The sequence below is a fragment of the Cnephaeus nilssonii genome (assembly GCF_951640355.1).
Source record: "Cnephaeus nilssonii genome assembly, chromosome: 14".
In the NCBI taxonomy this organism is placed as follows: domain Eukaryota; kingdom Metazoa; phylum Chordata; class Mammalia; order Chiroptera; family Vespertilionidae; genus Cnephaeus; species Cnephaeus nilssonii.
Genome location: NC_137085.1, coordinates 18,374,891 through 18,401,892, shown reverse-complemented (window position 1 = coordinate 18,401,892; position 27,002 = coordinate 18,374,891). Strand labels below are relative to the sequence as shown.

General features: G+C 39.0%; 1 protein-coding gene across 1 annotated transcript in view; it reads left to right on the top strand.

The window, feature by feature from the left end:
* Positions 1 to 26,729, top strand: part of MUSK (muscle associated receptor tyrosine kinase) — a 78,144-nt gene extending 51,415 nt beyond the window's left edge. The window contains exons 8-14 of the mRNA XM_079790747.1: positions 9,054 to 9,060; positions 14,421 to 14,684; positions 16,040 to 16,215; positions 21,727 to 21,928; positions 22,441 to 22,632; positions 23,759 to 23,907; positions 25,034 to 26,729. Coding sequence (XP_079646873.1) covers positions 9,054 to 9,060; positions 14,421 to 14,684; positions 16,040 to 16,215; positions 21,727 to 21,928; positions 22,441 to 22,632; positions 23,759 to 23,907; positions 25,034 to 25,716 — 1,673 coding nt within the window. The 3' untranslated portion in view covers positions 25,717 to 26,729. The remainder of the gene's footprint in view (positions 1 to 9,053; positions 9,061 to 14,420; positions 14,685 to 16,039; positions 16,216 to 21,726; positions 21,929 to 22,440; positions 22,633 to 23,758; positions 23,908 to 25,033) is intronic.
* Positions 26,730 to 27,002: the final 273 nt, after the last annotated feature.

Genomic DNA, 27,002 nt, shown 5'->3' with positions numbered 1-27,002 from the left:
GCTGGTTTGGCTCAGTGGAAGAGCATAGGCCAGCAGACTGAATGGTCCAGGGTTCAATTCTGGACAAAGGCACATGCTTGGTTGCAGGCCTGATCCCCAGTAAGGGGGGGCGGGGAGGGGGTATGCAGGAGGCAGCCAATCAATGATTCTCTCTCATCATTGATGTTTCTATCTCTCTTTCTCTCACTCTTCCTCTCTGAAATCAATAAAAATATTTAAAAAAATAAATGTTGGTTGTCAGAAGTTTGGCAGGCATGGCAAGAAGTAAGGAGTATATTCTAGGAGTCTAGAAAACTCATAAATGTCTGAACAACAACAGTAGCAATTGGTACAGAGATAAGGGAAGAGATGTATAGGACCTAGCAGGATAGAAATGATGAGATTTAAAAGTGTTTGAATGTGACAATGTGGTAGAGGAATGAGTTAAGATGTGTCTGAGATTTTGAGGAAGGTGTCTAGAAAAATAATGATAGATAAAAACAAAACAAGAACGTGAGATAAAATAATTAAAATTTTGATGCCTTTTAATTACTTGATATTATTCTAGTTTCATTATGTTACATTTTATTTTATATTTGATCAAGATCCAATGTTAAAAAATCTCTCTCTTTGTGTGTGTGTGTGTGTGTGTGTGTGTGTGTGTGTGTGTGTGTGTGTGTTTGTGTGTGGAAAGAGAGAGAGAGAGAATGAACTGATCTAATCTATTAAATTTATACCTCCTCTGGGCAGAAAAGAAGAAATAATATTGTTAATCTTAAGAGAGTCTCATTTCAGGAAGTTATTAAGTCATTCAAAGGTCGATTCACTGCCAGGATTCTTCCTGCCTTTCCTCTTTCCATCCCTTCCCTAGATAGCATGGGAGAAGGAGACTTAAATTTATGCAGTGGTATCCTCTGGGCCCCCCTGGTCTCCAGTGAAATCTACAGCCGGAGCACTTATGATCTCATTTCTGGGCTTGGTTAGAATCCAGAGGACCTCCCTGACTGGCTCAGCCCCTTTGAGGTTCCTCCTGTAGCAGCACAGCCCTCTGCATCTCAGTCAAATTCTTTAAGGCCCTCTCTAGAGGCTCTGCAAGTAGGTCACCCTGTCTCTCCCTACTATGGAAGGCCTGCTGAATTCCAACCCAGCCCTTCTTATCCCTCATGGGGCCCGATGCAACTTCTGAATCACTTGCAAGTAACACAAAATCCAAGAGCGATTCAGACCTACCAACTTAGCCGTGCTCTCTATCCAACCATGTCATGTTACCATTTTTAAACTAATGTGACCATCCCATGTCAGGGTAAGAGACCCTTATAAGATTTTCTGTTTCTAGCTTGCCAAATCAAATGTAGGAAAAATTCCCTATGCTTTTGGCTTTTTCATTAATTTATCAATATATACATCTCTTCTAGGATATTGGTCCAAAAAAAGAAATCTATAAAATGTGTATCTGAATTATTAATTTCCTTATTTCCCTCCTTTTCACAACATACCAAGCTGGAGGGACTTGTCACAAACTCCCCCTTTAGTGTAGCAACCTTCAGAGCCTACCCATAATAAGTACACAAAAGGTAGTGGCATGACCAATAAGAAGAACCTACTAAAATGGGTATATTTGCCCTGAAAAGGCAGATTCATCACATGGACATGATTTCTTGATGATGAAAGGACTACAGAGCATGGTTGTCATCATATCATCTACAGGAACATTTCCCCTTCATCCCTATCCCAGCCCAAATGAGAACCTGATTCAACTCCATTAATAAATAGAATATACCAGCAGACGAAGCTATAATCTCCCTCTCCCTACCCCCTATATCCCCCACACTAAATGTGTGTGTGTGTGTGTGTGTGTATATATATATATTACAGTATTTTCTGACGGTAGAAAGAGCCCTAAGGTGTGGACAGGCAGCATAGAAAGGCAATGTCCCAGGGTGCAGGGAAGAGTAGTCAATGTTGAGACTAGACCAGAGAGAAGATGGGGGCAATTAGCAACAGCAGCCTTGGAAAAATAGCACTAGAATATGTGTGAGTAAAGGAATGGTGGGAACAACTCATGGGTTGGCACATAGCAGCGAGAGGGCTTGAGATATGCTGCAGCAGCAAAGTTGAATGCAGGTGAGGAGCAGTGACCTCAGTAGGGGCAATGGAACCAGCAATGCCTTGACTTTAGTCAATGAGCCTGAAAATGCATGTTGAGCAAGTGTTAGGTACTATACTTGATTCAATAAATTTTAATCCTGCACATGGGGAAAAAAGTTACCAAGAACGAGGAAAGAGGAACTCCCTCCAGTTGCTAACTCATAAAAATATATAAGGCCCTTTGTTCAGCCTCTAATCTGTTTTCCCTGTGGATCTCACTGATTATGAGGAGATTTTAAGCTCCTCTACTTTTCCTAATATTTCCCCAGGAAAATCCAGTGAGGATGTCTCAATGGTACAATGGAATAAGACCTCTGAACACCATGAGACATCTGCCATTTTCTCTCCATCACTTTGACATTTTCTTTTTAGTTAAACCTGCTAGATGTTTCATGAAGTCCCTCTGCCATCATTGAGGAAATTACCTTCTAACTCTGCAGTGCTCCCTGGACCAATGTTCTACAGAAGTGAGGCCACTTTGGTGAAAGGAATCTGTTGAGTCACTCTAATTCAGAACCATTTCAAAGAAGCTTGGTCTTATGCTCCCCAGATCTTCCAGAGCTTGGCTGTGGCACCTGCTTTCTCTATTTCTGCTTCAGGTCACTTTCGCCTTTTGGCTTCTGATGGGGCTGGCCAGAGGACCAGAGCTTGGAGTCAGATATGGTGCCTCCCTTTGACATTCTGGCAATGCTTCCTTACCTCAAACTTCTTTCTCTTATTTCAGTCAACCCCATCCTCCCTTAGTGTCCTGTAGTCAACAGCCCCTTTGTCACATTCTTTGTGTCTCACTTAGAAGTTTTTTCTCCATCTGTTTATTTCCTCATCCTGGCGGGGAAAACTGGAAATGGAAAAATCTGGTCTAGTGCTTAGGATTAAGTTTAATGATACTTCTACTGTTTAAGGACAAGAAAAGAAAAAAAAAATCAGCATTTATTTTCCCCAAACTCTTCCATGTGTTTGCCCAAATCCTTATGCATTGTTTAAGAAATATGATATACTTCTTTCTGACTCATTTACATTTGTTATTAGTCATCAAAAAGAGTCAGAAAAACTTTTGGAACCTCTCCCTATGAACCAGGAAGTTGCATTTCCCCTCCAGTCACAACTCCAAAAGGTTCAAATCACAGGATAGTTGGCAAGATGCCTTCTCTTTGTCATCAGAATCCTGGGCCCTGTGGCAGAGACCCAAACTCATTTTAATAGGCCAGCATTATTCTGATATCAAAGCCAGATAAGGACACTACAAGGAAAGAAAACTTCAAACCACTACCCCCGATAAATACAGATGCAAAACTTCTAAACAAAACATCAGTAAACTGAATAGCACATTAAAAGGAGCATACACCATGATCAAGTGAGATTTATCCCAGGGATGCAAATCAATAAATATGATATGCCACATTAATAGAATGAGAGATAAAAATTATATGATTATCTCAATAGATGCAGAAAATGCATTCAACAAAATACAATATGTTCTCATGATAAAAATTCTCAACAAATTGGGCATAGAAGGATCATACCTCAACACAATATGGGCCATTATGACAAACCCACAACCAACATTATACTCAACAATGAAAGATTGAAAGATTTTCCTCTAAGATCAGGACAAAAAAGACAATATAGGTGGCAACCTCATTGACATTGTTTTTTTTTTTCAACAATTTTTAAAAATATGACACCAAAAGCACAAGCAACAAAAGCAAAATAAATAAGTGGCACTATTTTCAACTAACAAGCTTTTGCACAGCAAAAGAAACCATCAACAAAATGAAAAGGCAACATATGGAATGGGAGAAAATACTTGCAAATCATGTATCTGGTAAGGAGTTAATATCCAAAATTTGTTTTAAAAAACCCTCATTCAACTTTAAAAGGGTAAAAATACAAACAACACGATTTAAAAATGGACAGAGGATCTGAATAGACGTATTTTCAAAAGAGACAATGAAATATCACCTCATACCCATTAGAATGCTATCATCAAAAAGACAAGCATTAAAAAGTGTTGGCAAGGATGTGGAAAAAACGGGGACTTCTTGAGCACTGTTGGTAGAATGCAAATTGATTCACCACTACGAAAAATAAAGAAATTAAAAATAAACTGCTATATAACCCAGCAATCCCACTTCTATATTTATACCTAAGGAAACAAAAGAAAATGAAAACAGGATATTGAAGAGATACTTGCACTCTCATGTTCTTTGCAGCATTATTCACAATAGCCAAGATATGAAAACAACCTAAGTGTCTATCAACAAACAAAGGCATAAAGAAGACGTGGTGAATATACACAATGGAATATTATTCCCTGGCATTTCATGGTGGCTTTATAAGTTTTCATTTTTTTCTTAAATTTTACTTTTCAATTACAGTTTGCATTCAATATTATTTTGTACTAGTTTCAGGTATACAGCAGAGTGATTAGACAATCATACTTTACTAAGTGTTTCCCCCAATATTTTCAGTACCCACCTGGCTATATGGTTTCATATTGATTAAAGGTGTTTTGTTTTTGTCTTTAATAAAGGGGGAAAGAAAGAAGGAGTAACAGCCAGTAGCCGCAATGATTGCTACCAGCTGTTCTGCAGTTAGGCATAAGAGCTAAGGACTCTTTATTATCAGGCAGCTTGCTTATATTAGAGTCGCTGTATGTTTTAGAAGAGAGCCAAACTTTTACTGACTTCCCCAGATAATTTAAAAAATACTACAAATATTGATGACTGTTGGAAAATTTTGGAATTTTAAAATATCTTGTTTTGAGATAAAAGCACTTGTTTATGATTGCAAGGTTCTTGGACCCCTTCCCTACTCCCCATCCTCCCTCCAAAGAAAATATGACTGGAGAAATTTCAATAAGAAATGCATGGAAGCCGAGAATATGAGAGCATCCTACAATTTTCTTAATATTCTTGAGACAACAATGCACCCTTAATTAATTATATTTTTCCTTCCTTCCTTGCCCTTGAGATAGAAGCATATCTAAGCTTATTATCTCCTCCCGAGTACTATGCCTGGATTCTCCTTGGCATTGGCACATACCCATGGTGTTGAGTCCTCCTTTTACATCTTATATTAAGGGCTCTTTCATATACATAACCTTGGCCTCCTCAAGTTTCAACAGGTTTCCCTGCTCAGCTGCCCTCAGAATCTGCCTTTACCTCTCTAAATTACATACCATTTCTCTGGAAGAATTTCCTGATGTCTCCTTCCACCTGTTCTATCTGTACAGTGGCAGAATTGGAATGAGGTTTGGGTCATAGTGGTGCCTCATGTAGGTTGATTTCTGAGCCTTATCATCAGACTCACTTAATAAAAAGCCCATAAATACAAGACTTACACACTCAAGGTTACAAAAACCTCATACTCACCAACCCTCACAAATGCCAAAAAGATGATTAGACAGACAAACTTCTGAGTTTACAAGGTTTTTCAAGAAGATAGACTTCTCAGAGGAATTCATTTATTTTTTTTTTAAATATATTTTTATTGACTTCAGAGAGGAAGAGAGAGGGAGAGAGAAACATCAATGATAAGAGAGATTCATTGATCAGCTGACTCCTGCATGCCCCCTATTGGGGATTGAGCCCACATCCCCAGAATGTGCCCTGACAGAAAATCCAACCGTGACCTCTTGGTTCATAGGTCGATGCTCAACCACTAAGCCACACCAACTGGGCAGGAATTCCTTTTAGAATCCTTAAAACTCAGCAAAAGAAGAACACCCAAATGGACCTGAAACTTTAAAAAGGAGTTGGACATTGACATTAGGAGAAATTCTATTAAGGCAAATTGGATTTAGTCAAAGCATATGTTTTACTTCTTATTTTTATGATGGGAATTGGGGCACAGAAAGGACATAGATCAAGTATTTGGTAAAGAGTGTGAAGTTTTAGATTTCCTATACAAAAAGAGATGAAATCATTCAGAGATGCTGGTCAATTACACCCTTGAAAGGGTTTTCCTGCCTTGGGAAAGTCCAAGTTGGGGCCATTTCTGCCACTAGCCCCATTAACTCACTTGAGGAGAGGGGCCTTTTTCTCAGTGCCCTGAGCTTTCACGCTGAGGGCATAAGTTATGGGTCCCTGTGTGAAATGAAAATGCAGGGTCTCTTGTTAATAAATGAAGTATTTCAAGAAGGTGACAGCAGTGCGGTAAACTAAGCATATAATCCTTCTGAGCGCAGGGCGCTGTGTGGCTGCACAGGTCACACGGCTGTGAGGCTAGTGGGTCTATGGAAATAACAGCTCTCTTATCTCTCCTTCTCTCCTCTACTCCTCCCTCTCGCCTCTTCCCACTTAACCTCCATATCTTGCTTTCTGGATGAAAAGTCCCTGGGTGGCTAATGGAGGTATATTCGGAGCTACAACACTGACTGTGCTGATGGCTCCTATGGTTGCTTTGACTTGAATTCAGTTCCTGGAGACACTCAATATTTTCTTAATCTTCCCCAAATCTGCCTGTTAATGTGGTATCTGGCCTCCTAGCAGAAGCAGAGAACTTTCCAGAAATTTAAGAGATTAGAGTTATCAAAGCTATCTCTTGCAACCATAAAATGGAAATGCACTAATTTTTGCTTCTTTTCTCCTTTAATTTGATTTCCTGTGGGAACTTCCTTTCCTGTTATAAGAATGGAGGTAAGATATTGTTATTATATCAATGTTTTGTTGAGTTTTAATTTTTGTTTGACATGCCATCTATTGTCTATTTGCTGAGCACTGTAATCTTTCAAAAACTTTCTAATTTCAAATCCTTTTAATACTCTTACAAGGTGATTATGAAAATGGAGATGGGTAACATCTATTGAATAACATCTATGGTGTATCAAGCACTGTTTTGGCTTTATATGCATTATTTAAAGTTATCCTCAGGAAATCCCTATGAAATACGTACTATTATTATCCCAATTGTACGAAAAAGAAACTAAGAGAGTTTCTTTGAACTGGAGAGTTCCAGTGACTTACAGAGCTAGTAAATTATAGGCTTGGAAAGAGAACCCAGAACTGATTCCCAAACTCTCCCTCATTGCTTTATCCTGTAGATAAGAAAGTATCACCTCATAATATAATATTTGGCAATTTACAGTGTTTTATTTGCAGTAAAGTTGGCTTTTATAAAAACTCTAAATTTACAAATGATGAAACTGATATGAAGAATAATTAATAATAGTAATAGTGATAATAGCAGCTAAGTTTTGTGGTCGACACCTTTCTCATGTCAACATTTCAGCAATTTTATGGGGCAAGCACTATTATTATCACTATATTTTTATATGCGGAACCTGTTGCACCAAGAATTGCCAGGACTGCATAGCAAACTACAAAGCCTCAATCTGATCTCAGGTAGACAGATGCAAGAACTTAGATTGGTAACGACTATACTAACCCAGTTAGCACAGTAACTGATCAGGATCTAAACCACCAACCACTCTTCCTAATTTCATGGAATGAAAGAACACATTGCATTCGAAAATTTGGTTAGTTCTTTATCTTGTCCCAATTCATATAGATTTGACCTACTCATTTATCACAGTTCTAAGAGACAGAGTTCTGATCCTTAAGAATTCTACAGTGAAGCTGAATAAGCTACTGAGGGGACATACAACATAAACATGGTGAAAGTTAAATTAAAATGCAGGCCACCAACAGACCCTTTATTGGTAGCACACCTGTTCTCTCTATGTATTTTTAAACCACTCACTCTGTTCCTGGCACTATATAGGAAAGTAATGAATCAAAACAATTCAACATATTAATGGAAGCACATGCAAATTCCAAGGTCTCAAGGACAGAAGTAGATCATTCACGTGCACATAAGTGCAAATGAAAAATTTTACACTCATTAGTAGTCAAATACCTAGTAATGCTCATTAAATAAAATTCCATACCATTTTTCACTTGTGATAACACAAGCACTCTCAGACTGTTGGTAGGAAGAAAATTGCAATAACCTTTCTAGAGAGCATAATTTTTATTAAGCAACTTACAATGGTTGTATCTATTCATTGGATAAATTCACTTTTAATAATTTATGTTAGGGAAATAATAAGTGTATGAACAATAAAATCCAAAACAACCTTTCCTTTTTTTATTGGTGAAATGTATGAGCAATTTCAATATCTACCAATAAGATAAATTGATGTGATTTTAGGATGTTTTTAATAACATAATGGCATAGGCAAATGTTTATATCATGCTAAGTAAAAACCCATGATATAAAAACATGTATAAAATAATTCTAATTGTAATTATGTACACCATGTATACTATCTATAGTATATATAAAACTCTATATATTACTCTTATGTATATACAGATTATAACTGATATATGTACAACTATTTAAAGTGTATATATTTGGCTAATATAATAAATTTTCAAAATTTAATTTAAATTTTGTCTTTACATCACTCTCTTTTCTACACAATAAATAGATAGTAATTTTAGAAGAAACACAAGAGGTGTTTTTCAGGGGAGGCCATGTGCTTCTACTTGAGGACACTGGGTCTGGCATTTCAGAAAAATGACATTTGATCTATGTCTTAGAGCAGGGGTTGGCAAACTTTTGCAAAGGGCTGGATATTAAATATATTTGGCTTTGTGGGGCCTACGGTCTCTGTTGTCACTGCTCAATTCTGCTGTTTCAGGGTAAAAACAGTATGACCATTCATAAATGATTGAACGTAGCTCTGCTCCAATCAAACCTAACTTACGGAACTGGCAATGGAGTTTCATATAATTTTGACTTCTTTTGGTGTGTGTTTTTCAACCATTTAAAAATATAAACACTATTCTTAGGTCACAGGAAGTATAAAAATGGGCAGCAGGATGAATGTGACCTGTGGGTTGTATTTGTTGACTGCCTTAGAGAATGAATCATGTACAAAGGCATGAAAGAATAAAAAATTCCAGTTTGCTTTGTAGATTGGAAGTGGCATAGAACCCTGTCAGGAAAGTGCAACAGTAGACCAGACAGTTGGGATATAGGGAAAGGAGATTTTTCCACATCAAAGGAGGTACATGTGGGCCACCCCTAAGGAGGCCAGTAGAAGGTGTAGATTTTTCACTGGAGTAGTGGGGTTGCCTTATCTCAAACCACAGCTAGTCCTCTGCATGGACAAGGCATTGTATTCAAAGGGAATAGAGGTCTTCCTCATAGAAACTCTACAATCACTTTTAAAAAGGTGACATACATTTTAAAGCAGAGAGAGTAAGAGTAAATGGTGTAATGAGACTCCTTTAAGTACTCCATTTGACCAAGGAAAATTGTGTTTAAAAGGGGGACTTGGGATCATCCAAAGAGAGAAACTTTACAGAAAGGAAGATGAGCCAGGTTTAGTTTGTCAGGAGAGAGAGGGGGACTGGCTCCATGAGCAATATTAACTAGCATTTTTGGAGACAGTCCGACAGATCATTCCAAAATAACTAACATTCTGCGAACAGATCCCTGTGACCTCTGCCCCACTGTTCAAATGACCAACAGGACCAGCTGCTTCTGGTGTTGCTCCAAGGGCCTTCCCAAGAACTGCTTGCGGACAGGGAGGGGTCTCCTCACTTGCAAAAGACAACAGGAGACAACAATGGAAGTTATTTGCATTTATTTTGTCCCCTTAAGTGTTGCTGTGAGCTCCTTTCAAATTTTGTTTAAGTGATAGGGTTAGGAGGTTGAGGAACAAAATGGCCCAATTTGCCTTTGTGTTTTGCCTCTAAAATTTAATAAATACATAAAATTTGAGGTTTATAAAGTCTGTAAAAGAAGAGAGAAAAAAGAAAAGGAAGTTGTTTCAACTCTGAAACTATGGGCAGTCTCTGACTCTCTCCACTTATATATGTATATATATCACATGTATAAAATGTGTATATTTGGTCCTGTATATTATTTCTTACATTGTAGAGCTAATCCTAGTAAGTCTTTAAAGCTTCCAGAACTATTAGAGACAAAGAAAATTAATATGAACCATATACTTTGTATTTTACGGTTTTCCCCAGCATGCAAAGGGTTTGCACAGGCTAGTTAACTTCAAGCTGATAGAAAAGCCAAAACTGCAACAAAAGTTTCATTTCTATTAAAAACGTAGCCTGTTTTTTCTTTTGATTTTTATTTGCTTTTTTGCATTATGTAGCTAATATTCAAAAAGAAATGAAGACTCAATACTATCAAGTCAACTGAAGTTGTTAAAAAAAAATGTAGGGCTTTTTAGGAGACACAGCAGAAATTCAGAGTGAGAGACTGTTTGGTAACTGGCTTAATAATCCTTATCTCTGAGGCTATTTTCACTTATTTTTCTTTTCTTTCTTTCTTTCTTTTTTTTTTTTTAGTTTCCAATGTTTTCTAAAAAATGTTTTTTGTTTGTGTAATTAAAGAAAAAATTATGCGTGCTTTTATTAAAAAAAAATACAGAAAAATAAAGAACTGTTATTCAATAGTTAACATGTGACAGCAAAGCCTGCATGAACCTTTCTCAGCTCAGAGACAGTGGGGGAAACATTGACTTTTACATGACAATTTTTTCCTGTTAAGTGAAGAATCACATCTTCACGTATCCATCCTCCCTTTTACCAAGATATTATATTAATATGTGAGACCATTTTGTAAACCAGTTTGAGCAACTTCTGGTTATTAGGTATTATTATTCAGTTTCTTAAAGCACCACATTGTGCTTCTCTTAAACTTTCTTAGTGTTATCTTAGACCCAGTTCCTTCCCTAAGAAGTGGGGTCATCGCTGTTTCTTTGGGTGTCTTCCCAACCTTACCTGGCCCAAGTTTTCATGGGAGTTTTGTGTTTTCTTATTCAAGGCCTTTGTTCTAAAAACCTGTAACATGCTAGAAGTAACACAGTCAAATTCAGGTATACTAATTAGGAAAAGGCAAGTATGGATTAGAGGAAAATTTTATATTACAAAACATAAGTATATTGTTTCTTGGAAGTTCATTGTTTTACCTGATTGAGTTGTGTTTCATTTAATAGATTTGCTTTAAAAAAGCCAATGGTTGGTTTCTAATTAAAGTATCAATTTTTCAAACGGGTTTTCTTAACACTTTAAAAATTTGGCACAAATTCTAATTTGCTTAATTTTCTGGTCTTAGAATCCTTTATATAAAGACTAGTGGCCTGGTGCACAAAATTCATGCACGTGGGGGGGGGAAGGGAGGGGGGAAGAGTGTCCCTCAGCCCGGCCTGCACCCTCTCCAATCTGGGACCCCTCGGAGGATGTCTGACTGCCGGCAGTCGGACATCCCTCTCACAATCCAGGACTGCTGGCTCCTAACCGCTCACCTGCCTGCTGGCCCAATCGCCCCCAAATGCCCTCCCCTGCTGGCCTGATCACCTCCAACTGCCCTCCCCTGCCGGCCTGATCACCCCTAACTGCCTGTGCCTCGGCCCCCACCACCATGGCTTTGTCCAGAAGTAAGTCGGACATCCGGAAGATGGCCAGTCAACACGGTCTAATTAGCATATTACCCTTTTATTAGTATGGATAGATTATATAGGATATTATTGCTTAAATGCGGGGAGGGGGAGCCTTTTTTAGCAGGAGGAGATGCTCTTGGCAGACAAAAATACATAATCCCTATATCTGGACTGATAGCCAACCATATGTACTATAGTGCCAAACCGGTCATTAAAAAATTGAACCACTTTCTTACACCTTACACCAAACAGCTGTTGCCCTTAAAACCCCTCCTCAGCCCCCACCTTAGGTTCTGCCTTCGCAGTTCATCCAGTTTAGGTTCTGACTGATCGGTTTCTATGCCAGTCAGCGTCAGAAGCTCTGCCTCCTAGGCAGCCATTGGCTTCTCGCAGTTCACCCAGATTTGGTTCTGATTGGTCAGTTTCTATGCCAGTCAGTGTCTCCAGGCCTATCTCCGGGCCTGATCCACAGCCTCTACAGCAGCTGCTGATCAGGCCTTGCCTCTCTCTCTCTCTGGGCCTTGCCAGCAGCTTCGGCAGCTGCTGATCAGGCCCCACCTGTCTCTCTCTGGGCCTTGCCAGCAGCTGCGGCAGCTGCTGATCAGGCCCCGCCTCTCTCTCTCTCTAGGCTTCGCCAGCAGCCTCGGCGACTGTGGATCAGGCCCTGCCTCTCTCTCTGGGCCTCTCTCCAGGCCTGATCCGCAGCCGCAGCCGCAGTGGCAAGGTCGGTAAGCCTCCAGCTCGGCCCCAGGCCGGAGGCTAAGGACCTCACCGCACCTGCCTTGCCCTGCCCACCCCCCACTGCCCCTCCTACCCACTGGCCACCAGCCTTGCTGTGATAGGAGCTTGTGGTCCATGGGGGAGGGACTGAGAGGTGCTTCATGCACTTCCTGGTGACCGGTCGTCCATCTGGTCATTTAGGTCATGATGGCCCCTGGTGTTTTATAATGTAGATAGAAATCTGATGAAAGGCATAAGGATGTATTGAAATCAACACAGTGCCTACACATAAGTGCTCAATAAATATTTGTCAGGTGTGTATAGGAATTAATATAATTCCCAACATTCCATTAAGGCAGCAGTGAATATGTGAAGGAAATACCAGCAGCATTGTCTATCTGCCCTATTATTCTCTTAAATTGCTATAGCGGATAAGCTTTTAATCTTATTTTTGTGCTAGCACTATAGAATTTAGTTTTTCTTCACATACATTATCCATTAATGCACAATAATCTAAGTTCAGAATAATTACTTACATCACTCTACAGATTAGGGCAGTGGTCGGCAAACTCATTAGTCAACAGAGTGGCAAACCACGGCTCGCAAGCCGCATGTGGCTCGTGAGCCGCGGTTTGCCAACCACTGGATTAGGGCATTGGGACTCTGAGTGATTGTATGACTTCCCAAGACAGATGATGAGAAAGTAGCAAAGCTAAAGATGCTCTTCACTCCTCTGAGAGCCATATCCTATGCTTTCTCTCCACTTACGTGGCTTTCTTTATATTCTTTAACTAGAGGCCTGGTGCACAAATTCAGGCCAGCCAGGGGTGAGGGGCCACGGGAGGTTGGCTGGTCGGCCCTACCCCCGATAGGGGTGTGGGGGGGTGCCAATTGGGGCCAGGGCTGGCCGGGGGGGAAGGGGCCACAGGAGGTTGGCTGGCTGGCCTCGCCCCCCGCAGTGCATATCATAGTGACCAGTCATTCCATCATTCCGGTAGTTTAGGGTTTTATACTAGTACTAGAGGCCTGGTGCACGAAATTCGTGCACTGGGGGGGGGTGTCCCTTAGCCAAGCCTGCACCCTCTCCAGTTTGGGACTCCTCAGGGGATGTCTGACTGCCGGTTTAGGCCCGATCCCTCTCACAATCTGGGACTGCTGGCTCCCAACTGCTCGCCTGCCTGCCTGCTGATTGCCCCTAACCGCTTCTGCCTGCCAGCCTGATCATTCCCTAACCACTCCCCTGCCAACCTGATCGACGCCTAACTGCTCCCCTGCTGGCCAATCACCCCCAAATGCCCTCCCCTGCCGGCCCGGTCACCCCCAACTGCCCTCCCCTGCTGGCTTGGTCGCCCCTAACTGCCCTCCCCTGCAGGCCCAGTCGCCCGCAACTGCCCTCCCTACCCTGCAGGCCTGGTCGCCCCCAACTGCCCTCCCCTGCAGGTCTGGTCACCCCCAACTGCCCTCCTTCCCCTGCAGGCCCGGTCGCCCCCAACTGCCCTCCCCTGCCGGCCATCTTGTGGCAGCTATCTTGTGACCATATGGGGGCGGCCATCTTGTGACCACATGGGGGTGGCCATCTTGTGTGAGGGTGTGATGGTCAATTTGCATATTAACTCTTTATTATATAGGATATGTAGATGGAATGCTGGGAGGATGGGTGAGTGAGAGAATCTAAGTATGGACAGTGTCTCAAAGATATATGTATGCTACAAAATCCAAGTATTTAACTATCCTAACACATAGATAAACTGTAAAGCTTTGGATCAGAGTATTTATTATGCTAGATTATATTTTAATCATCATGATGACTATGATTTTTATGTATTTGTTTACCTATGTCAGCTTATTTGTAAGAAGAATCTCAGACTGCTTAACTAAGAGCATTCAAATTCTATGTATAAAGATACCCATAGTTTCCAAAGCTTCTCACATCCATTATCACATCTGATCCTCATTATAGCCCTCAGGAGTAAGCCAGAGGTGATATAATTGCAGGTAGAAATGTGAACACAGTATTCACATGGAGCACTTCAACCAATTTGCTAGTGCAATTTTCTCCTATTTCTGTAATGTAGATGTGGAAACTGGAGAAAAAAAAAACAGACTGAATGCTAAGAAATAGCATGTGATTGGGAACACTGTTCACTGCTTCTTTCAGTAAACCACAGAAAGATAACAAAGGCTACTGCGCCCAGTACAGAGGGGAGGTGTGTAACGCTGTCCTGGCAAACAGTGCTTTTGTTTTCTTCAACAACTCCTACGCGGACCCTGAGGAGGCCCAAGAACTACTCGTGCACACCGCCTGGAGTGAACTGAAAGCAGTGAGCCCGTTCTGCCGGCCAGCAGCGGAGGCTTTGCTGTGTAACCACATTTTTCAAGAATGCAACACTGGGGTGGTACCTACTCCTATACCCATTTGCAGGTAAAATTAAAAGTAAATAAGTGGGTGAATGTATTTGGCTGTCTCCAAACAGGAAGAGTTTTCAAAAGTGGAAGTTGTTGTCTTGTGCATTAGTAAAGGCAAAAACTGGCTTTTGTCCAAAATAGAAGGCAATTAATTGGACAAAACTCCTATCATGTAAATCACTGATGATACCTTAAATACAAGGGTTCTGAGCTTCTAGAAAATGTCGTAAAGGTATAATATTCTGTTGCCCTTGTTATTGTTCACATTATCATATTCTTAAATATCCTGCTTTCTATGAAATAAAAAAAAATCCTAAACTAATATGGATCATATTAGTAAGCCAAGAGAGAGAAAGGAAAATAAAACTACATTTCAAGTGTTTCAGCATTATTTGCTAATAAATATGAGATCAAGATGAGCATTTCAGAATATTACTTTATATTATGTGTAAATATATATATATATTTTAAAATATATTTTTAATGATTTTAAAGAGGAAGGGAGAGAAAGATAGAAACTTCAATGATGAGAGAAGAGGATCATTGATAGGCTGCCTCCTGCATGCCCCACACTGCGGTTCGAGCCCACAACCCAGGCATGTGCCCTGAATGGAAATTGAACCTTGACCTCCTGTTTCATAGATTGATGCTCAACCACTGAGCCACACTGGCCGGCTGTATATATTTTAAAATACATTCCACCCACTATTTTAATTTCAGTACTGACACTCTTGTCTCATGGGGGGTTGGGGGGGGGAGGGGGAGAAGCAGGGAAGCACATAGCCATGGGACAGGCCTCAGCTTCTCCAGAGCGGGGGCTGGGTAAGGACTCCCATGCCCTCCTGTAGCCTGCCAGGAAAGTTGTGTGGTTCTGTTTTGAAAGACAAGCATGTAGAGGTGAGGACTGTGTTTCTCAGGCCCTGCCCATTAGCCCCAAGATTAGAGGAAAATCTCCCAGGATGGAAGTTGACTAACAATGTGTTTTTGAAACTCTGTGTACCTTGTTTCGGCACCTTTGTAGTTATTATACTATAAAGTTGAGAGGAGACAGATTACAGATTCCTAATCTAATACCTTTTGAAATTGAAAGTTTGTATTTTTTCCAAGAAAAACGTACTTCACATGTCATCTTACTTTTAAAAGTAGCATTAATTATGTCTTACAAACAAAACGAGACACCATTTCATCTGACAGGATAATATATTCCATAAAGCCTCACATTATTTACAATAAAACAGTCCTTTCAAAAACTCTCTTGTGAGAACAATGTGCTAGGATGATGTTTTGAAAATAAAGAATTTAGGCACTGCCACAAATTTGGCGCTAACATGCCATGACTCATCAAGTGTTGCTCTTCATCAACTGTTTTAGAGAATACTGCCTGGCGGTGAAGGAGCTCTTCTGTGCAAAAGAATGGCTGGCGCTGGAAGAGAAGACCCACAGGGGACTCCACAGACCTGGGCTGTATCTGCTCTCGGTGCTCGACTGCAGCAAGCTCCCCAGCATGCACTGGGACCCGCGGGCCTGCACCAGACTGCCATATTTAGGTAACAGAGTCCTCGCAAGACTTTGGAGGTTAAGAGACAGTTACTGGTTTTGTAGAAACTAAGGTGTGCACTTCAATCTCCTAATATTTCTAGACATTTCAATTTTTTTTGAGTTCTGCCTCCCGTGGATACCCAATAACAGAATCCTAATTGCACAGGCTAGTATAAGGATTTACTTCATTTGTTCTCAGAGAAATTAAAGAGCACTTCTAACTGCTGCTTGAGAGCTTACCTTATTTCAGAAGGGGATCTTAGGAGAGCTTGTAATATTTTCTGGAATGTGCAGAGAAATGGCTAAGAAACTTCTCAGACTTTCTAGAGGAATGGGATAAAGGAATAAAGTTTTCTTTCTTAGCCAGTGAAGCAAATTTTTAAGCATGCAAAAATAAGCCACATGTTTGAAAATGCTGACCTCCCAAAACAAAGCTGGATCCCTGCATGCTGCTTTAATGAACTTTGTAAGGAACTCTAACAGCTGGCTTAATTTTCAAGACGCAATCTTTTCACATTTAACACAAAGAATGTTTTCTAGTTGCATATCAAAGAGCTGAAAGAGAACTTGCTGTTCTTAGCACTCTCACAGACTATATGAAATATCTGGATGCTCACTTAAAACAGATTTTTATCCTTTCCCCCTCAGATTTTAAAAAAGAAAACCTAACAAGTAAGTAATTTTGTTGTGCCATTGAAACCTTCTGTGTACGTAAGTGGAGTTGTGCATGTGTATTTACACTCATACTTCATAATGTCCAGAACAGAATATACAGATCCTCCCGAAGGCAGCCACCCAGGGTAAAGCGTGAAGAAAAATCATTGGTCTCAGCTTGTAGCTTCTAATTAGGCCATGGAGAGCAGCATATTTAGTGAATGATACAAATGATATCTCCTACCTCAAGATTATTAGCTTGCTTGATCCCTTATATGGCTATAAAATACACCAAATTGAAAATGTCACTTTTGACTTTGCATTCATGATTTTTGTATCAGCTAATTATCTAGAGTGAAAACAAATATCTTTTTATTCATTGAGCCAATTCACAATCTTTACTTGTGACAACAGATCCCTCTTTTGGAAGATAGGTGTGTTTTTTTAAGACAGCTAATTTCCAATAAAAGGTTTACAGGGACAAATCAAATTATTTTAAAATGGTTGTCTCAAAATTCCTGGAAAAGAATTCAAAAAGTTTGCTTGAAAAGGGATGTCCTAGAAACTAACTTATATCAGAGTGCTTTAACCTACAAAAATGCAGAAATCTTCAGAATGATACTAGAAAAGTTTTTCATGTCAGTCAGCTTCCTCTGATTTGAGTGGTTTGAGACTTAAATCATATTTAGTTCCTGTGATACATATTCCAAACCTAATCACCTCTGCACTTGGCTAAGAGCCAGCACTTGATTTTATTGGCTTACTTAAAGGACTAAGACTTAAAGTATTTTTTAAAAAAAGAAAGAAAGAAAAAAGAATGCTACTAGCTGCAACCGAATGCCTCAGAGTTTTTAAACAAGAGCAGTTAGGGAAAACCAAAAACAAAAAAATCTATTCTGAAAGCCTGTCAAATTGTTATTCCCAAATTGAAGGATGAAAAAGAAATGTTTCTAGTCTTTGTCCTAAGTAGTCAATGTTTACTTTGATTGGACTTTTAATTGTTGACTGAGGTCTATGTTATCCTTCAACTGTTTACTCATTTATCCATTCCAGTAGTTCACTGAGGGTTTACTGTGTGGAAGGGGCTGACCTTTAATCCTAGATTAGATAGGAATAACATGCACAAAAAGCACCCATATTTCTGCCTTTTAAGTCAATTATAAAGATATAAGTATGAATTACCTACAAAAACTCATTTTCTATTCTTAAAAAATCAATTTTACAAATGAACAAGACAAAAAACACACACACAAAAACAGACAACAGTGGTGGCTACTGGAAGAAAAGGGGGTTGGGGTGAGGTCATAAAGGGTAAAGGGGGTCCAATATATGGGGACAGAGAGATTTGCCTTTGGGTGGTAAAAACACAATGCAATATACAGGTGATTTACTATAGAATTTTACATTTGAAACCTATATCTAACCTTACCTATAGACACTCCCCAACTCAATAATGAAACTTTTATTAGTAGATGTACTTTTAGAAAGGCATCACAACTGTTTGGTTTGGGCCCTGTACATGTTATTCTTTTTTTAGAGAATACTATCTCTCCATCGCCATACACACACATACACCTTCAACTGGTATTGCCTGTTCACCCTTTATATTTAACTTTGTTACTTACCTAGAAAATGTATCCTGTATGCCTAGGCCAGGAATGGGCTGCCCCTGGATGTTCACAAGCATCCTGTTCTTAACATTCTTAAAACACTTTTTACACTTTATTATAATTACCTGTTTACTAATTTTTCCAAGTTAAATACTTTTAAAATATTTTTTTATTGATTTCAGAGAAGGGAGAGATAGAAACATCAATCATAAGAGAATCATTGATCGGATGCCTCCTGCATGCCCCCTACTGGGGATTGAGCCCACAACATGGGCATGTGCCCTTGACCGGAATAGAACTGGGACCCTTTAGTCCAGCGGTTGCCAACCTTTCGAACCACGGACCACTGGTTGGTGACCGCTGCTAGTCCACAGGCCAACGCTCTATCCACTGAGCCAAACCAGCTAGGGCCAAGTTAAAATAACACCAAGATGTGTCATGTTCACTACAGTATTCTTGATACCTAACAATCAATATTAATTTAGAGGATACATTAATGTTTGGATGAATGAGTTAATAAAATACCCCTGATGTCCAGAGGAAAAGGATAAAGAGATAAAATGATGATGAGAAGATGCCCGATAGTGTGGTTCTGTGGTTGCGCGTCGACTCTGAAGGGGTCATAGTTCAATTCCCAGTCAGGGTACATGCCCAGGTTGTGGGCTCGATCCCCAGGAGAAGAATGCAGGAGACAGCTGATCAATGATTCTCTCTCATCATTGATGCTACTATCCTTCTCTCACTCTCTCTGAAATAATTAAAAACATTTTTTAAAGTCATGTTGAGGAAAGAAACTTTAAAAGGAAAGAAACTGGAGTTCCAAATTGATTATTTCAATCCAAAGATATAATTAATGTCACTCTAGGGAAGACCAGAGCAAATAGATCAGAAACAATAATCAAGGAAAAGCAAAACAAAACTATCCCTAAAGGAAGAAGTAATTAAATGCATAAAACAAAACTATTGTTTAAACTATGTCAATTCTTGCATTTAAAAATAAGTCATCCTAAATTATCATGGATTATCCTCTTAATATGCCACTGAATTCTATTTTCTGATATTTTTTAGGAAAAGCTACCCTTATATTTACTAATGAAATTACACTACAAATTTTATGAATTACATTACATTCCCTTGCCTGTTAAATATAGTTTGAACTGCTCAGTAAAATACAGATATAAAAATAGTCACTTCTCCCTGTCTTTTAATGATTGCCCCTTCTTTATTATTAGCAGCAGGTTTCACTCTCCAGTTTAGGACCCCCTCTTTTTTCAATTAAATTCAAAATATCGTGGTAGTTAACTGGTTACATTTCCTAGTTATAGCTATTTTCAGATTTTCTAATTCTTCAAATTTAATAATTAATATCATTTTCCTTAAGATTTAAAAAATGTAATTATTTTATTTTCATTGACCTTTGAATCTATTGTCTAATTCCTTCATCATTCCTAATTTGTATGTTTGTGCCTTTCCTATGTTTTTAAATTAAAATTCCATTGATTAGGCTACTAAATAATATTTATAAGGCCAACTATTCACCTATTTTAAATTCTATCATTTGTGGTATATGTATTCTAACTTATTAATTTCTGCTTGTATATGACTGTTACTTTATCTTCTATTTTCCTTTGTTTTCTGTAGTTTTTGTTTCCTTTCCAAAGTCTGGGGATAAATGTTTCGTTCTTTCTTTTTTTAATCTAATGGAAAGAGATAATGCTATGAGTTTATCATTTAGCACAGTTTTGGCCAAATTCCATACCCCCTATTAGGAAGTCATTTTCTAATCTGTATCTATGGCTACTTTTTACTCTCTGATGGAAAAGATACTGAATATATTTTCTTTTCTTAGATGTCCTATTGGATTTTATTTATTTAATTGCATTTTGGTCAAATAATAGAACTGTATAATTTCTGCTTTTTAATTTTATTGAGATTTTCCTTGGTGGCCTGACAAAAAGATCATATCTGTCACTTTTCCACAAATATTTCAAAATAAGGTTTATTCTCTCTTTTTAGGTTACAAACTTCATTCTTTACTAGTAAAACTTTCCTGTTGATTATATCATTAAAATACTCTGTATCCACATTCTTGTCTTTACTTAATCAATTAAAAGGATTTAAAGTATAATTAATATGATTGTTTTATAGATATCTAATGGACTTTGCACTCTACTGAGTGATATGCATATGGCATCTTTTGGTTTCCAGCAGTAATGCAGATTTCGCCTCGTTTTTATATTGCATAGACCTTTTTAATGGGAGTTTGACAGTGGTCAATTTTTAGATGAACTAACTTTTGCTCATTTGTGTCCCAAGTTTTCATCTTCTTCCATTAATTTTATTCTGTTTGTAAAACAACAGTATAAAAGCTCACCTTTCGACAACCCTGACTTCAAGTATAATTTCATTAAAAGATTTTATTTAATAACAAATTCCACAATTGCTGTCAGGTCACAAACAATATGATGCATTGGAAAGAGCACTAGGCCAGGATCTGTTGTAGTTTTTTTTTTTTTTATGAACAACAATTTGTTTTGCTTTTATTTGTTATTATTTTTCATATTATTGATAGTATTACAGATAACTCCCTACCCCCTTCACTCCCCTCATCCTAGCTCCTACCTATTTCCCCAGGTCTGTATTTTTTGGTCGTGACCAAAAAGTTTTTTCTCTAAGTCTCATTTTTTAAATTCTACGCTCTTATAAGCTGGATTTACTTTCAACTGGACCTCACTGGATACTTACAATTAGACTTTATAGATATACTAGGAGCCCATTTGCAAGAAGAATCCTGCAAGCGGCCGCTGCGGCCGTGCGCGCTGCCGCTGCCACACGCATTGCCACCACCACCATCGCCACCACCGTTGCGGCTGTAGCGCCTGCACCCTTGCGCCCCACCCCACCCCGCCCCGCCCGCACTTTCCCTCTGGCAGCCACCTTGCTTTCCGCTTTTCCTCCCTCTTCCTTCTAAGTTGTCTTCAGTCTTCACTCCTCCCTCCCTCAGCATATGCAAATTAACCGCCATCTTTGTTGGGTAATTTGCATACTCGCCCTGATTGGCTGGTGGGCGTGGCTTGGCGTAGCGAAGGTGCGGTCAATTTGCATAGTACCCTTTTATTATGTAGGATAACCTGGGAGAATCTGATACATAAAAACTCATTCTTAAAATTAAATTTAGTTTACTGATTACTTAAATACAAAAATTGCATCTTAAAAGTTTAAGGTTGAATGACAAGCATTATTATTTACTTTCAGCATTCCCATCAATGACGTCCTCAAAGCCGAGTGTGGACATTCCAAATTTGCCTTCCTCCTCCTCCTCCACCTTCTCTGTCTCACCTGCATACTCCATGACTGTAATCATCTCTATCATGTCCAGCTTTGCAGTATTTGCGCTTCTTACCATAACTACTCTTTATTGCTGCCGAAGGCGAAAACAATGGAAAAATAAGAAAAGGTGAGGTTCTAGTTTAATCTAACCACATGTAGTAATGCTTTAAAACCCAGATATTTAATATTGGAATAGGGGTGGGAGATGGAATACATATTACTGCCATGCCAATCTTTTGATGACATCCATGGCATTGCTTTAAAATTAAGCACCCCACCATGATCTTTAAAAATATCAGTAACTTTTTGCATAGGATCACATGTCCTCAGGTTGACAGTTTCAGCACATAGAAGCTAAACAATAATTTGGAAGAATATGGCTATTCCTGCTCCCATCTTCCCCCTCATCTCCATTGCCACTGCTAGACTGGACAGTAACAAAACTCCTGAAAAATGTGACATTTGACTCTAGACCAAACAAAATACTTCATTGCTCTAAAACTGAACAATCTTTGGCTGTCTTAGTATAATTTCTTTTGTTTCCTACTAAATGCCAAATCTCTTTAGAACATAAGTCTGTGTATAAAGATCTCACCTGAGCCTGAGCTCCTTACTGATCTTACCTGTCTTAACCTGCAGAGAATCAGCAGCAGTGACCCTTACTACTCTTCCGTCTGAGCTCCTGCTGGACAGACTGCATCCTAACCCCATGTACCAGAGGATGCCACTCCTTCTGAATCCCAAATTGCTCAGCCTGGAGTATCCAAGGAATAATATTGAATATGTGAGGGATATTGGAGAAGGAGCATTTGGAAGGGTCTTTCAAGCAAGGTAAAAAAAAATGTTAAAAAAATCTCTTCACTGAAATATGTTGTGTCTGAAAAGTTACCAGGCCAGTATGTATAATAGTTATTACCAAAGGAGTTAATTCTTCATGCCATCAACCTTACTTGAATTGAGAACTGTACTTTTAATCTAAGTAATTTCCCTCTCTACTGGAAAGAAGGGTGTGAATATATAGGGAGAATCTTCATTTGTATAGTGTTCAAATTACAAGTAATCAGCCAAGTTTAATTATCTTTCCTTTTTAGAAAATAATTTTAAATACATTTTAAATAATTTCTTGTAATGTTCTTAGTAAATAATTCTCAAATATACTTCTCTTCCATTTTCTATTGCTATAGTCTCCACTTTGTTTAAAGTTTACTTTGAACTAGTTTTTCTGTTTAAGCACTCAGGGCCTGACCTGTATAGGCATTAAATAGATGTTCTTAGAATAGCAAAACAGAAAAGGAAAAAAAAACATAATGCAAAAATGTCAGAAAACAACAAGCTTGAGAAACAAGTATGCATTAGGCTCAATGCCAGCCCTTTGTGTGAACTGGAATAAAATATCCTCTCTGCATGATGCAGCTCCACAAAACTGCTGGGCCAGAGAATGGGGACACCAATTATCACTTTGACCTGGTGCTCTTGGGCGGGGCACAACTTTACATCCACTCAAGGTGGCCTTGGGGGGAAGTTTACACGTTTAATGAAAATCTCACACAAATACTTACTAAAAAACAAAAATATGCAATGTATCATTGTAGGGGCTTTGGGGACATAAAGATGAATAAGTCATGGTCCCTACCTTCCCAGAATATAGGTTCTAACCAGAGATTAAGGGGTTACGATGGTAATGATAATCCCATTGGGTCTGTGGTGTTGTAAAAATTCCTATAATTTATGAATACTGCACTTTTCAAACTTAATCTATATTAAAAATAGCCCCAGTAATTTTTATCAATTGAAGTCAAGGAATTTTAAATACAATCTACTTATTGACATCCTCTTTGATTCTGAGGCTCTGGAAAAGGCTGTATAAATGGGGGGATGTAAATAAATATGCGACTATCTTTGATTTCTTTCTAAATAAATGAACTTTGATTTCTTTCTAAATAAATGAACCTCCCAGGGCTCCAGGCTTACTCCCCCATGAACCGTCCACTATGGTGGCAGTGAAGATGCTAAAAGAAGAGGCTTCAGCTGACATGCAAGCCGACTTTCAGCGGGAGGCGGCCCTCATGGCAGAATTTGACAATCCTAACATTGTGAAACTGTTAGGTATGAGTATATAAGTGAAGAAATTTATTGTATCAGAAAACAGAGGCTTTGCCAGTTTTTCCTCCTTCATACCTCATTTGTGCTTTTTTGCTTCATGCCTTGACCAGAGAAATGTCTCTGTTCCTTCCCATATACTAGATTCTGTATCAACGAGTGGAACATCTCATTAATTCACCTCAGTTTTTAAAAATTGGCTTTTTAATATTTCACAGAGTACAATGTTGTCATTTCTTTTATTTTCTTTCTAGTACATAGAAATATACTGTTTGCTAATGTCCCTGGAATTAAAAAGCAACCCTACAATAAATAAGCCAAGATAATAGTGTTTTTATTTCTCTTCCTTATTGAATGGAGACTTCTGATTATTGCCTAAAATAAATAGATCTAATAATCTATTTTTATGGTGATGTAAAATTGTGCCCAAATGATCTAATATTCCAAGTTGCCCAGTTTTCCCTCTCAAATGTAGCAATATTTTAAGATATGAAAATGTCCTCCTGATACTAATTCTAAGACTCTTCATGTTAACATTTTTCCTTTCTAGCGTGAATATTGTAAAACCTAAATTTCAGAATGTTGTATGGCAGCAACCTGAAAACTTCATCTAAGATCTTGGGATTGTTTTTGCTATTCTTTCCAAATTTCATGCGACACCTTCCTTACTATCCTTCTTCAGAGAAGCAGAAACACAGAGGGATTACTTACATATTCAAACACCCATTCATAAACTCCTTCACCAAACCCTGAGTACCTGGTCTACCAGACATGTGGTTGGTTTGCAGAATTTAAAGAAGACGTAATCTCTAATTTTAAAATGTTGGGGAGGAAATTTTCAAATAAATGGATGTTTATGACATAGGATAGTAAGTACTATGTTAAAGGATGATAGAAGAAAAACCTGACACTGGAAGGGTCAGGAACGAAGGCACCCTAGGGGGAATGATAGATACCTGCATCTTATTAGGTAAATAGATATTTACACAAAGAGATGGGGTCCGTATTCAACTATGAAGCTGTCAACAAAAAGCCAGGGCCCCATATTTCTGATCTGGTCGCTTGCTTTTAGTGCTCTTCCAAGTGTGTCGCTTTGGAAACCCAACCTAACAAAGGATGCTATTTGTTCCAGGTGTGTGTGCCGTGGGGAAACCCATGTGCCTGCTCTTTGAATACATGGCCTATGGCGACCTCAACGAGTTCCTCCGCAGCATGTCGCCTCACACAGCGCACAGCCTCAGTCACAGTGACCTGTCCCCGAGGGCTCAGGTCTCCAGCCCTGGGCCCCCGCCCCTCTCCTGTGCTGAGCAGCTTTGCATAGCCAGGCAGGTAGCAGCTGGCATGGCTTACCTCTCAGAGCGCAAGTTTGTCCACCGGGATTTAGCCACCAGAAACTGCCTGGTGGGTGAGAACATGGTGGTGAAAATTGCCGATTTTGGCCTCTCCAGAAACATCTATTCAGCAGACTACTACAAAGCTAATGAGAACGATGCAATCCCTATCCGTTGGATGCCACCTGAGTCCATTTTCTACAACCGCTACACCACAGAGTCTGACGTGTGGGCCTACGGTGTGGTCCTGTGGGAGATCTTCTCCTATGGCCTGCAGCCCTACTATGGGATGGCCCACGAGGAGGTCATTTACTACGTGCGAGATGGCAACATCCTCTCCTGCCCTGAGAATTGCCCTCTGGAGCTGTACAATCTAATGCGTCTGTGTTGGAGCAAGCTGCCTGCCGACAGACCCAGCTTCGCCAGTATTCACCGAATTCTGGAACGCATGTGTGAGAGGGCAGAAGGAACTGTGAGTGTCTAAGGTGGAAGATGTGCAAATAAAACACTACCATTTCCTCTCAGACTCTGGGAGCCAGAGGAACACAGTGCCGAGGCCCAACAAAACCTAAGTAGAAAGAACAATAGTAGACATGAGTAGCATGCCATTTGTTTCTGGGGGAAAACAAAGACCGCACAGAACTCAGATAGGAGATCAATCTATTGAAAGTTAATGATTGGAAACACAGGCTAGGAACAGGTCAGATAACCAGAGATAACTACTCTTCCTCATGGGGGAAGTCTGCATTACATATTGTACAGGAAAGAATGTCATCTGCTCTGTTCCTGAATTAGCTGGCAGCAGAGGAACACTCTGCTGTATTACATTTTAATATGAAATGCGGTAGAGAGCTTCATTTTCAGTAGAACTAATTCCTATCCTTTCTGGGAGTGGTGTAGCTTCATGTACGATATTTAAATAAAACACAGAAAACTAAAAGAAGAAAAACACATTCATTGTCTCCCCCTCAAAGATGGATGTTTGGTTTTTTATTGAATTTCCTTCTTGCATTTTATGCATACTTTTATATTTGTCTGTGATCTACAGGGCTATGGTTTACTTTATCAATAGGGGGTTTGTAAGGAATAAAATGAGCAGTCGGCAAGTCTTCATTCTTACTGTAACTTTTAGTTCCTTTTTCTGTCTTTGTGCTTCTCCTCCTTCAGATGTTTTTCCTTTGTATGCACTTGTCATGAATTTAATCTACTTATTTTGTTCCTAACATTTTTCTGGAAAAAAAAATGTTTTTGAGTTTTATAAGTTTATCTTTTTCTTTGAAATTTTTATTGGTATCTTTTCATTTGCTTTCATCTTTATTTCTTCCTCTTTCGAGGACTTTCTGTCCTTTTCAGTTATTTAGCTATTTTTTTCCTTTTATTTCTTATATAAAGATAAGCACTCTGGCCGAAATAACTTTCTAAATAACATTGTGGACTGATATTATATACCTTTTGCAAAATATTACCATTTGACTTTGTGTTTACTTTTGAAGCCACATATTTCAAATCTGTCATTCATTAATTTTATTGCCACAGTCTATTAAAGCTCTTAAATAATATGGGATTTCACAAAAATGATCTTATGGCTTTGAGTTATTTTAGACCTGATGTTTTTGTGCCTTTTGACATTTTTTCCTTTTAGAAACCAACTTAATAGGCAGTAGAATTAATATAGTGTTGCTTACCAACTTTCTGCATGATAACCTATCTTTTTACATTTTATGATTCTTTTAAAAATACTCTGGGACTCAGATTCCTGTGGCGCTAGAT